Genomic DNA, 12,262 nt, shown 5'->3' on the forward strand with positions numbered 1-12,262 from the left:
GAATTATTTTTTCCAAAATTGGTTCACCGGTTGAACCGCGGTTCTTGACCGGTTCACCGGATCGATAGCATGTCCGGTCCATTGTAAGAAACGGACCGGTTGATGGGCCGGTTTCCGGACCAACCGGCCAGTCCGTTTTTAACAACACTGGTATTTTTTGTTAGGATACAAAAAGGATTTTACTTATCTTTTAATGAAGTTTGTTAGGGATGCTTTTCTTTCATCCTAGGCCTATGCGATTAGCCGATTACGGCAGCCGCAGCAGCCCATGCGAAGATAGAGTTTAAGTCGTTTTGTGGGCCACCTAATGAGTTGTGCAGCGTTGCGTAATACATACTATATGAGGCCTTATGGGCGTTTGGATTTACTTCTGAAAAAAAAATATTTTTTATGTCTTGTTTATTTTTAAAATATTTTTTAAAAAAGTCAAACTTATTTAAATTTTTAAAATAAAATTTGGCTTTTGGTTTTTGGTTTTTGACCTTTATTTTTGTAGAAGCTAAAATTTTTAATTTTAAAAAAAAACAAGTTTTTAACTTTTTTTTGTGATTTTTGCTTTTTGAAGAGTAGACATCCAAATAAATTTTATAGTAGAAGTGCTTCTTTTTTTGAAAAAAAAAAAAAACAGCTTTTCACTATGAAAAAGCCCATCCATATACATTTGTTTCTAGGAAAAAGAAAAAACTCTACAATGTTCTTTCACTTTGTGTTTTTATCTCAAAGATTAGGAAGAAAATATTTGTTGGAAACAAAATTATTTTCATTTCATCTACATTTGTGCCCATAATTAAGGGAAAGGTGTGTGTCTTTTAAAAAGACACACACTTAGATCCTTTTAAAAGAGAGATGGATACGAGGTGGGACTCACACCTTTATTTTTTTGTCTTTTATTTTGTTTCAGTGGGACCCACATCTTTTCATATTTATCTCTCTATTCAAAAGAATTAAGTTTGTATCTTTCAAAGGACACACATTTCTCATAATTAATGGTACAATACAACTAATTTCCACTTTTCCTTACTAATGAGGCCGTGTATTTGCAAAGCATACAACGGACAGTGAGTACTTCAAAAGCCCATCTCCTAAAGTGTGACAACGTTCAGCGTGACGTTCGGCTCACGCTGAAAGCCTTGTACTGATATACACAATCCAGTCCAATGACCCAAAAACAAATCAAATAAAGCTGAAGAAGTGCTTTCCAAATGTAATGAAACAAGTTTACAAACAACCAACCCTTGCTCATTGCTTTGAGGCTATCCAGCGGTTCAACCTTATTTCCAAGATGCTTTACTTTCACACAAGTAAAACTTATTCGTAACACAAATTATTGTTAATTTACGGCACGAAGAGCTGACAATAAAAGTAGATAGGAGATTCACAAACTAACCTTTTTCACCGGTAGTATTGATAAGTATAGAGAAAAGTACTTCTTTAGAAGCATTATTCCTAATTAAGGAGAAAAGTCATGATCAATAATCTTCAGTTCGGTGTAAGTTATGAGCAATTCGGACTACAGCAGCTAAACCATATGTAGCTTCATCTTCTTTTTTGATATAACTACATAGCTTCTTTTTTTGAAAGGACAGAGTCAAAAAATCTGAGTTTAACTAGGGTGATTACTGATTAGGATCTCATCCCAAATAAAATGTCTTAATAGTATTCTTCCACGTTTTGCCATTGAGGTCCGATCTCTGAGTTTGAAGATTTGTCCCTTTTTCTTTATCAGTGGATATGACGAAGCTTATCCAATGTACCTAAAGCTAAACTTTATTAATCATATACAACATTGATGCAACACAAACTCAAGGATATTTTGTTACAATTCAAATTCTCCATAAGATAAAAATCAGGCCACTAATGTTGGCATGTACACGGACTCCTGGCAATTGGCATTACTCTTCAACCTTTAGCAACAAGTAAACTGCAAAATGAAAGAGCAGGTTTTACAGAGAGAATTCAATGCACAATTTGAGTACTTCGAAAGGGTCAAAAAGAAATAAAACCAAAATGGCTTTCCTTTCCCTTGTCTTCTTTAACTAAGAAAATGTAAATGAATGAATTTGCAATTGTTGTGTATCACAAGCCTCCACATTTGCAACCCATGGGACTATAGCTAATAGTTACTACGACTTCAGGTTTGAACCCAGAATTCTTGGCAGTATTAAGTAACATAACAAGCACAAATAAGAACTATGAGAACTATACAAGTGGAAAAGATAACCTTACTATTGTAATTTGTTACTTACTATGAAAGTTTCCACTACTGTTGTGCTCCCCTTGATACACACAGTTTCTTCCATAACTGTAAGCAACCTCGCTCACCCTTATCACTTGGAACTTTCTTTCTCTTCAGTAATTCAGAAGTGATACTACAAAAAATACCACTTCCATTTGTTAGTATCACTATTTTATAAAATGTAATTCAAAATCAACAAAACCACATTTGAAAACGAAAAATACCCGAAATATCTGAATTAACAACTAATTAGGTCATGAACTACAAAATAAACCTCGCAAATTTCGCAGTTGCAATAAGCATACACAAATTAGTCACATCACAAAGCAATCTAATTTAACCTCAAAACAGAACACTCTCGTTGAACATAGTTTCACCCGAAATATATTATACATAGTTATTGCCTGAAAGTACACGAAACCTAGCGAGTGAAAGCGTACAAAACTACGGCTACGTATATGAGAAGCGCGATGGGGACCAAGATCAAGAGCGGAACGACGGCAGCGAAACTATCAGAGCTTCCACAAGCGAGGGTTCCAAGCTTGATCTGAACGACGTTGACGAGAGCGAGCATGAGGAAGCCGCAGCCGCTAACGGAGCCGACGCCGGAGACGAGCATACCGACGCGGAGGGTGGTGCGGTTGATGTGGGCGAGGAATTCGACGGCGGCGGCGGGGTAGTGGTAGGAGGAGGTGGCGGTGGTGGTGGTGGTGCGGGAGAGGCGAATGACCTGCTTGAGGGCAAGGGCGACGAGGCTGGAGAAGAGGAAGGAGCTGAAGGAGTAGACATGGAAAGCGACGACATTCTCGGCGATGTTGGCGGTGGGTGCGCAGGCAGGATCCTTATTGAGGTTGTTATCCGGGTCGTTGGGGTTCCAGGACAACCCGACGAACACTGCTAGTGTGAAGAGCGAGTTCACGTTCACGATCGCATCTAAGGCCGTTATGTGGAGACTCGTGAAGGATGAAGACATTGCCGAAGAAGGAGCAAGAAGAATGGCGTATCTATGCGATGAATGGATCCTCCTCACTGAAAACGCGGTTTAGCTTGTCTTTACTTTACCAACATATTTTATTCAAAGAGTAACGTCACTACGTCAGCATTTATATATATATATATATATATATAGAGGGTTTTATATGTTGTAGGAAAATTGATTGTGTAATGTTATAGAAATTCGTTTTGTGTGCCGTAGTTTTTTTTTTTTTTCTTCAAAAAATGTGGGTCCCATAAAATGTTGTGTGTAGAAAAAAATTTGTGTCATGTTAAATTGAATGCAAAACTCCATATATATTTAATAGGGAATTTGATATGAGCTAATTGTGTTTTGTATTTAATAGGAGCTGATTGCGTTTTGTATTTAATAATAAGAGTTGATTGTGTTTTGTATTTAACAAGAGCTGATTGTGCGTTTTGTATTTAATAATAAGAGTTGATTGTGTTTTGTATTTAACAAGAGCTGATTGTGTTTTATTAAGAGTTGTCATTTTACAAGTCGGTATCATTGTTTTCACGCTAATTTAGGATATTTAATCAATTAAATATAAGTTTTAATCGATTAAATAAATTAAGAGAGAGATTTAATCGATTAACTTGAAGATTTAATCGATTAAATCTTCAAGTGAACCATTTTTTCCAGTTTTGACCATTTAATCGATTAAATCTTCAAGTTAATAAATTAAAGAGGGGCAGGTTGGTAGATAGTTCTGAATAAGGAACAAAATAATTATTAATTAATTAATAAGAGGCAAAAGGGTCAAATAGCCTACAAAGTTATCTTCACTTTATAGAAGAAACATTAGGCTATTTCACTATTTTACCCCTCATTAATTATTTAATAATCATTTTGTCTCTTATTGCAAACTATCTACCAATCTGCCCCTCTTTAATCGATTAAGTTGAATATTTAATCGATTAAATGTTAAAATGAAGATTTAAATTAAATCTTCAACTTAATCGATTAAATCTTCCTCTGTATCAGAAGAACAACCTTATGCATGGGAGATTTAATCGATTAAATCTTCAAGTTAACGATTTTTGCCTATTTTGACCATTTAATCGATTAAATTTTTGGCTTAATCGATTAAAGAGGGGCATATTGGTAGATAGTTCTGAATAAGGGAAAAATGGTTATTAAATAATTAATAAGGGGCAAAAGGGTGAAATAGCCAGAAACATTAATATATAAATCGGCAAGATAAATTTAAGTTTTCCTACAGAAAGAAAAAAGGGTGGAGTTCACTTTAAAGAAAAAAATAAAAAATAAAAAAGTAATTGGCACGGACATCGAAGTGAGAATGGTATAAGAGGAGACTTCTCATGCAACATGAGAATTTTTTTCCTTATATAAATATATAATAATAAGATAGATCATTTTGCATGCAATATTTTTTCATTTTTCATTTTTTGTTTATGGTGGGATCCATTTGAATTATGTATGTGTAGGAATTTTTCTAATCTCATATTAAATGATAAATGCAAAGCCCTTTGGTAATTTATAATGATATATTATTGTTTATATTAAATAGACATATAAACCTCATGTTAAATGAGAAATGCAAAGCCCTTTGGTAATTTATAATGATATATTATTGTTTATATTAAATAGTCATATAAATTTTTGTGTTGCATTGTTATTTTATATTTAAAGTAATAATACGTTGGTAGGACGTTGTTGATTTAGGGAATGTATTGGATTAGGATTTTAAAAGATTTTTTTGATATAAATTTTTTTATAGATTTTAAAAAACTTTTTACAATTTGAGGGACCTTAAAGACTTTTTTTACAATCAAGATTTCATAAGATTGGATTTTAATAAAATTTATAAGATTTTAAAGGACAATATGAATTTATAAGATTGTAAGAAACGTATGAATTTTTAATAAACATTCAAAATTATAAGGGTCAATAGAAAAATAACAAAGAAATACAATGATATTAATAAAAATAATTAAAACCTAATGTAATCTTCTTAATCAGTAAAATTCATGATAAAATTTCGTTTGAATTTGTTTAAGTGATCATGTAAACCTTGGGGTTTTTATTCTACGTGATAAGAGTTTTCTAACAATATATCATATGTATGTTTTCGTTAAGTATTCCAAGAAAATTTTAGATCTGAATTTCTGGGTTTTATTTAATGAAAGTTTAGAAAATTTCTCAAATTATTTTCAATTGATATATTGAAACCTTAAATTGCTATGAGGCTTTTGTTGTCGTTTTTAATGATCTATTGATAAAAAAATTGTTTGAAATCGTTTATTATAATGAAGAAATTTCGTTCATGAATGTATTATTATAAAACACGGGGTTCATATTATGAAAGTTGCAATCTTTTTTTAAATCGATCTTGTTTCGTTGATGTAAAACAAAAATTGGTTCGTGGGATTTTTGTTCCCCTGTTATTTTTCCACTATTTTATGTTATTTTTAATACAAAAATCACTCATTTTTGTGTTAAGAAAAATCGCGACCAATAACTTGAAAAATCATTATTTAACTTCCAAAAACTTTCAAAAGTCGCTCAAAAATTTGTTGTTTTTGAGATGGATTAAATTAAAATCTTGTTGGTTGTTGTTTTTGGGTTATTTTGTGATGAAAATCGCTCAAATATATGTTGTTTTTAAGCTTTGATGAAGCTCCCATGGCGTAATCTGGCTTCGAGCAGATCTGTCCGCCAAAGGAAGAAGAAGACACTACAATAGAGAAATCTCAAAAAATTCTGGGGGTTAGGATGAGATTGTGAGAGATGCATCCTATCTATATTTCTCGCTAAAAAATCTCACGAAATCCACACTAATAAAATATTCATTAAAACCGTTAGATTTTTGAATACCATAATATTATTTTTTTCTTTGTTTAAAATTATGATTGAATACCAACGGATTTGGACGGACTCTGAAATAAATTTTTAAAATTCTAATCGAATACCATATGATTATTTTTCAATCCTTTACAATTTTAATTGAATACCAATTGATTTTTTATTTCAAAAATAATCTATTAAAATCCTTTGAAATCCCAATCAATACAACCCCCTTAATCTATATAATTTATGAAACGTTGTATCCAAAAAAAATTAATAATTTATGAAACGTTGCATATTAATACTTGTTAATTTTTCTAAAGGCAAGTTCCATGAATTTATTGTAATAAGAACTTACAAAAACATTAAATTTATCCGAGAGCTACGTTGTGAGCAATAATGCAGCAAAAGTTAACAATATTGCACACAATGAGACTACTAAAAAGGCCTAACTGCAACATATGAGATATGTTTTCTGAAGCCCATATGAGAAGTTCATACAGCTAAAGTTAACAATGCGGTATCCATCACCCAATTAGTTCAATTCAAATTTCGATTGGATTCATATTACGTTTTTCATTCTTAAACTAGAACTGGAGACTACGAGACTAGTAATTAATGGAAACAAACTCTTTACCATTTCACATTAGATTTATTTACAAATTTTATATGCATTTGAGATTTCTTAAAATTGTTTACTTATAAAAGTCTAGTTAAATTATTTGTATATAAATATGACCCAAGTACTTAATTAGAATTTCTTTCATGATTTTCTTTAGTCGGTAGCCTTTGAATGAATCCCTTCTCCTAAAAAAATTAAAAAAAAAAAAACTCAATTTACGTTTTTTAAACATAGGCTTAGTTGAATATCAAAATAACAAAAAATATAAGTATAATTAAGTTTTTATTTTTATATTTGTAGTCTATTTATTATGTCCTACATTGTGTAAAAATATAAGAAAAAAAATTATAAGCATAATTGTGTTTTTAATTTTTATATTGGATTTAAAGTTTCTCATGTTATAGGAGATAAATTTTATCTCCTGCACACATAATAATATGTTGTGCTCGTATGAAAAGAAAAGAGAAAAAAAATAAAATATAAACCTCACTGTATGTTTAAAAGATAATTTTATCTGCGTGGGAAACTATAAACCCTTTTATATTTGCAGTCTACTATGTCCTACATGGCACAAATATGTTGGCTTGGTATGTTTCTTACAGCCGTTAAGTTAGTTCAATTTTCGGTTTAGTTTTTAAAACATTAATTTCAATATATCAATTTGTAAATTAAATTTGAATCTAAAACTATTACACCAATAATCATTTGACACATCCATATTGATAACTAATAAAATTTAGATTATATGGGTTGTCAAAAGTAAAAAAGTTTTACACGTGTTATCATATTAGTTAACACGAGTTATGAAACTCACAAAATAATATAACAATATATTATTAAATAAGAATATAATTTTATAATAAATCAAAATCAAGTTCTACCTAAAATGAATGAAAAGTCAAATATAAGATTAAAATACAAGCGTTAGGTGACCTTGTTGAGGAAACTCCGTAATTGGGGTGTTCATCAACTGATTTAAATTACGGTGACCGAACTGAAAAATCAAAAATCGAATTAATCGAAAAATCAAAAATAAAAAAAAATCACAAAATTTAATTGGATTGGATCAATTTTTATATGAGTTGATGAAAATCGATCCAATCTAATCCAAACCGATCCAATGATTCCCCAACCTTATCATTTACCTATTTGGGTCTTTCCTTAATCATAGATCAAAAATCATATAACAAAATTATAAATTCTAGACCCATTGACTCCATGTTTGAGAAAGTGGGTTGTAATTGATCTATTTAACTTTTTTTTTTTATAATATACATAATATATTTTTATTACATGGGTTATTGTTGTACCGCAGCTCCTCTATATTATAAATTTTTTGTTTAAAGTAAAAGATGATAATTTAATTTTTTGTTGTACAATACCTCTAGATTGCACAATAATCATCATACAAACTTGACAAAGTCGATACATATGTTATTTGCACAATAATCATTATACAAATCTTAGGCTTTTCAAAAAATCGAAAACTAATCCAATCCAAATCGAATAAAATTGGATTGGATAGGATCGGATCGTATTTGGAAAAAATGCAAACCGAATGAATGATTACATGATTAAATTAAACCGAAAGAATTAAATCGAATGATTTTCACTCCTTAAAAATTGATCCAATCCAGACCACGAACACCCTGATCCGTAAGTAACATGACAATTAGGAATAGCGTTTAAAAGGGGTAACCTCGTAATCTTTCTGTAAACGCGCTTTGATGTTTACACTACCAAAGGTTAATCTTTAAAATTTTTACTCTCATTTGCATTTAAACTTTTGATTTTTATCAACCATTCTAATGCTCCAAGCAAAATTGTGCAAAGCTCCCCATTTGTCCCATCATAATACGTATGGGAAGCTTAATGTTCTAAAGAATATATGATCTTAAACTAAAGACAATCAATCTATATTTGGTTTGGTATTTAATGATTTCAACACATTGCTACAAAAGCATAGATAGGTTTGAATTAATTGACGAAATAACATTTTTAAATGTCAATGTGATTTCCAGCGTATTTAAATTCAAAAATATGAATATACCAACTGCTTCAGATTTCAGTAAGAGACTAGTGTAATAACTATGAATTTGAATTCTCAACTACCAACAAATATTCGTAAATGATACAAATGTAAAACAAGAAAAAAAATCACAAATGTTTACAAGAGTTTGTGCTCCACCGAATCTCCTACTAAACTCAGTGTCACATGTAAAGCATAATGAGTGCTTCAATGGAGAACCTCGCTAGTCATTTTGTCTTGTTTTTCAGGGCACAAGATTCCTTCTGACGTTGTTCTGGGTGTTCTGTTTTCTTGCCATTTGTGTTTGAACAATTAACCTCAGTTGAATTGCTACATACCTTTGTTTTTGTCTCTACTCCAAGATAATTTGACAACACTCTTCTCACCCCAAACCCACGACGAGGAGGTTTAATGCAGTTGTTATTGTTGTTGAGGAAAGGAGTTCTCTCCACTCTTGCAGGACTAATTAGTGGCACAGGTGAAACTGCTGCTTTGTGTGGTGTGCCTGAGACAGACACTGAGAATGGACGTGAAACCTTTTGCTGAGAAACCATGTTAACAGTTGAAACCAATGCAAATTTCTCTGAATGTTTAGTCAAGTCATCCACATATAGCAAATCATCAATACGGGCCACAATATTAAAAGCCATGCTCTCCAAAACTCTTGAGTAGCTCTCCAGTACTGATTTTCCAACATCCTGAAATGTTTGAGTGAAATGTGTCAGTGTTGAAGAAGGCTAAGAGAGAAAAATATTGCAATAAAGCACAGTGACCAGTGAGTGAGTGATCATGTAAACCACTCCCCGTTAAAACCCAACTAGTGAGGGTAGAGCTAAGGATAATCCTTATACGCAGTCTTATCCTTACATATTTGCAAAAAGTTATTATCTGAATTCTAATCCATGACCTTTCAGTCACAAAGAAACAGTTTTATCAGGTGAGTGATATAGATGGATAAAAAAAGAGATTCATAAAGATGACCTTTCGGTCACAAAGAAACAGTTTTATCAGGTGAGTGATATAGATGGATAAAAGAAGAGATGCATAAAGGGCAGTGACTAGTGAGTTATCATGTAAACCACTCCCCCTTAAAACCCGACTAGTGAGGGTAGAGTTAAGAATAATCCTTATACGCAGTCTTATCTTTACATATTTGCAAAAAGTTATTATCCGATTTCAAATCCATGACATTTCAGTCACAAAGAAACAGTTTTATCAAGTGAGTGATATAGATGGATAAAAAAAGAGATGCATGGAACCTTGTTGCACTGGATCTTGCTGGTATCCAGTGTAGTTTGAGTTAAGCCTGGGAAACGCTGCTTCAAGGAAATTAGAATGTTTTCAGCTCTTTCAGCTAGTAGTTCTCTCTTATCTCCATCAACCATAAAGTCCTTAACTATCTCCCAGGATGACTTTGTTGTTGAACGGTTGGGATTAGGTGAGGGTCTGGAGTGAGCTCTTCTACGCCAAACATAAATTGCTGCTTCCACACGGTTAGCAATCTCTAGTGCAACATGTTCAGAGGAGAGGTCTAAGCAGTCAAGTAGACACTCCGGGGAGAATTGATCTGATGTGATGTAACGGTACACAAAATCCCCCAAGCAAGTTCTTCCATTCTGTAAGCCAGGACATGTTGAAAGTACTCTTTAGTGAAAACCCATATTAATATTCAAGACAATGCCATCAATTCATGAATGAAATATGTTTGGCCATTTATCTTAAATCATATAATTGACATAAAGAAAAAGTTTATTTATGTTAGAATTTAGACCTTAGGCAGGACTTCCAAATATGATTCGGGAACTTCCATTTCAGCCAAAGCAATGCTGTTGATAGACATGGCTGCTTTTAGTATTTGGTTTGCACACTCTCTAGAGTGATTCAACTGCTTTCTTGAGTTCTCACTGAGACCTGCAGGGGGCACACGAGGTACGGGAAGCCACCACTTTTCTTCTTGCCTCTGAATTGTTTTGCGAAAAGAGGCTGAACCATCTGCATCTGGGGCTACAATTCCTTGGTCAACGTACCAAAACTCTGTAGTGGTGAAACTATCTAAAATCTCCTGTGATAAAAGAAAATGTACAATAATACAACCTCAATCAGTTAATGATGCCTCTTCAAATTACTACTGTATCATGAAAGAATAAGATTAAGTACTCACGAGAAGCATGTTGTCAAGTTTGCGAAGAGCTGGAAGATTGATAAAAATATCTGTCCTGGGCCTGCAAGTCATTACCTGCAGAATGCAACAGATTAGAAACATCATAATTCCCCTTGTTGAAAAAAAAAATAAAAAAAATCAGAGTTCAGCATTGGGGCTAAGGACTTGATCAAATTTTACCTCGAGCTTACTTCCATCAGGAAATGTTTGCCAAGAAGGTTTTAATTCAACAATGTGATCACTAACACTAACAAGCCATTCCATCTCTCTATGCCACATTGCTTTCTTCTCAGAAGGTAGAGGTTCTAGTCTCCATAATTGCCCAAATGCCGTGGCTACATGTAGCACAAAATCCAAATTGCATAAATCATACAACTTAAATTTATACCAAAAACAGAAATTTGAAGCTTTTGTCAAGTTAGACAAACAAAACAGTTCCTCAATTACAATTTACAACAACATGAACCTATCTCAGTGTATGCAAGAGAGAAAAAGCGTACCACACAGATTAGTAATGGCATTTGAGATGGCCAAAGCAGTGGAAACCCCTTTTCCAGAACCTGACATATCTTCACCAAGCAACAATTTTGCAAACCTTTCCTTCATCATATCAGCTTCTGTTTCAGTTAAAAAGAAATCTAATAAGACAACAACTAAATGGATACTAATGACTTCACCCACTAAAATGGATGATTAACTACAACCAATTTAACTAAGAAAAAAAAGTTTTTAAAAAAAAAACTAACCTGACATTTTGAAATCGATACTGGTAAATTTTGAATCTTCTAAGTGAGATTTATGTTTATTTTCTTTTTCATCAGAATTTAAGCGATTGGAGACTGTAGCCTTGAGAATAGGCCAGCCAAGAGGAGAAGGCGAAGAAGACCCTTTTGCTTTTGCTTCTTCAATAGAGACAGAGGAGTTCGATCCACTGAAACTGGTTTCTCTAGACTCTGCACTCGAGTTTGTGAGAGAAGATTGAAACCCATCTCTTTTCTTTGGTGAATTTTCAGTCTTCTTTGATAAAGCATCCATCTTTGACAACTTTTCACAACGGGAAGAAAAAAAAAATTTGAGTCCTAAAAGGTAAAAGAGGTAGTCACTACTCACCCAGAGAAGTTTCCAACAACATGGCCCTCAGACATAACAGTGAAATGTGAGGTTGGTTTAAGGTCTAAGGATATATATGAAGGGACCGCAAAGGTTGTTTCATGAAAAAAGACGATGTAATGATGAAAGATGTGCGGCTTTTTCCGAAAAGGATTGTGAGACACTCACAGCAGAGATGAGAGAACACACACAACACAACACAACACAACACACACACTCTCTCTCTCTTGCAAACAAATATTATTTGAAGTTTGAATCTCGAAAGGTAAGTGCGAATTAGCAACGTCTCTCAGAGCACC

The 12,262-nt window shown here is 32.8% G+C and overlaps 2 protein-coding genes across 3 annotated transcripts; both read right to left on the reverse strand.

The window, feature by feature from the left end:
* Positions 1-1,488: 1,488 nt before the first annotated feature.
* LOC133294864 (uncharacterized) lies at positions 1,489-3,260 on the reverse strand. Its single transcript, XM_061493619.1, has 3 exons — positions 2,461-3,260; positions 2,247-2,369; positions 1,489-1,921 (listed from the first exon to the last, which is right to left on the reverse strand). The coding sequence occupies exon 1, from the start codon at positions 3,207-3,209 to the stop codon at positions 2,658-2,660; it is 552 nt and encodes a 183-aa protein (XP_061349603.1). The 5' UTR covers positions 3,210-3,260; the 3' UTR covers positions 1,489-1,921; positions 2,247-2,369; positions 2,461-2,657.
* A 5,659-nt stretch (positions 3,261-8,919) lies between these two features.
* Positions 8,920-11,888, reverse strand: LOC133294871 (rop guanine nucleotide exchange factor 5). Of its 2 annotated transcripts, XM_061493628.1 has the most exons (8): positions 11,839-11,888; positions 11,597-11,799; positions 11,354-11,473; positions 11,034-11,188; positions 10,854-10,928; positions 10,464-10,754; positions 9,952-10,308; positions 8,920-9,390 (listed from the first exon to the last, which is right to left on the reverse strand). In XM_061493628.1, the coding sequence occupies exons 1-8, from the start codon at positions 11,886-11,888 to the stop codon at positions 8,920-8,922; spliced, it is 1,722 nt and encodes a 573-aa protein (XP_061349612.1). The 2 variants fall into 2 exon arrangements, with proteins under 2 accessions (XP_061349612.1, XP_061349610.1); XM_061493626.1 differs by having other exon boundaries at positions 11,354-11,470; positions 11,600-11,888.
* Positions 11,889-12,262: the final 374 nt, after the last annotated feature.

The sequence above is a fragment of the Gastrolobium bilobum genome, unplaced genomic scaffold (assembly GCF_033153095.1).
Source record: "Gastrolobium bilobum isolate Gb01-03AN ecotype WA unplaced genomic scaffold, APGP_CSIRO_Gbil_v1 utg19071, whole genome shotgun sequence".
NCBI lineage: Eukaryota > Viridiplantae > Streptophyta > Magnoliopsida > Fabales > Fabaceae > Gastrolobium > Gastrolobium bilobum.

Coding starts and splice junctions, on each gene's coding strand:
- LOC133294864 (XM_061493619.1), bottom strand. CDS start 3,209: ATGTCTTCATCCTTCACGAGTCTCCACATAACGGCCTTAGATGCGATC.
- LOC133294871 (XM_061493626.1), bottom strand. CDS start 11,888: ATGGATGCTTTATCAAAGAAGACTGAAAATTCACCAAAGAAAAGAGAT. Junction 11,189..11,353: donor TGCCATTACTAATCTGTGTG/GTACGCTTTTTC, acceptor TGCTACATGTAG/CCACGGCATTTGGGCAATTA. Junction 10,755..10,853: donor AACTTGACAACATGCTTCTC/GTGAGTACTTAA, acceptor CTTTTATCACAG/GAGATTTTAGATAGTTTCAC.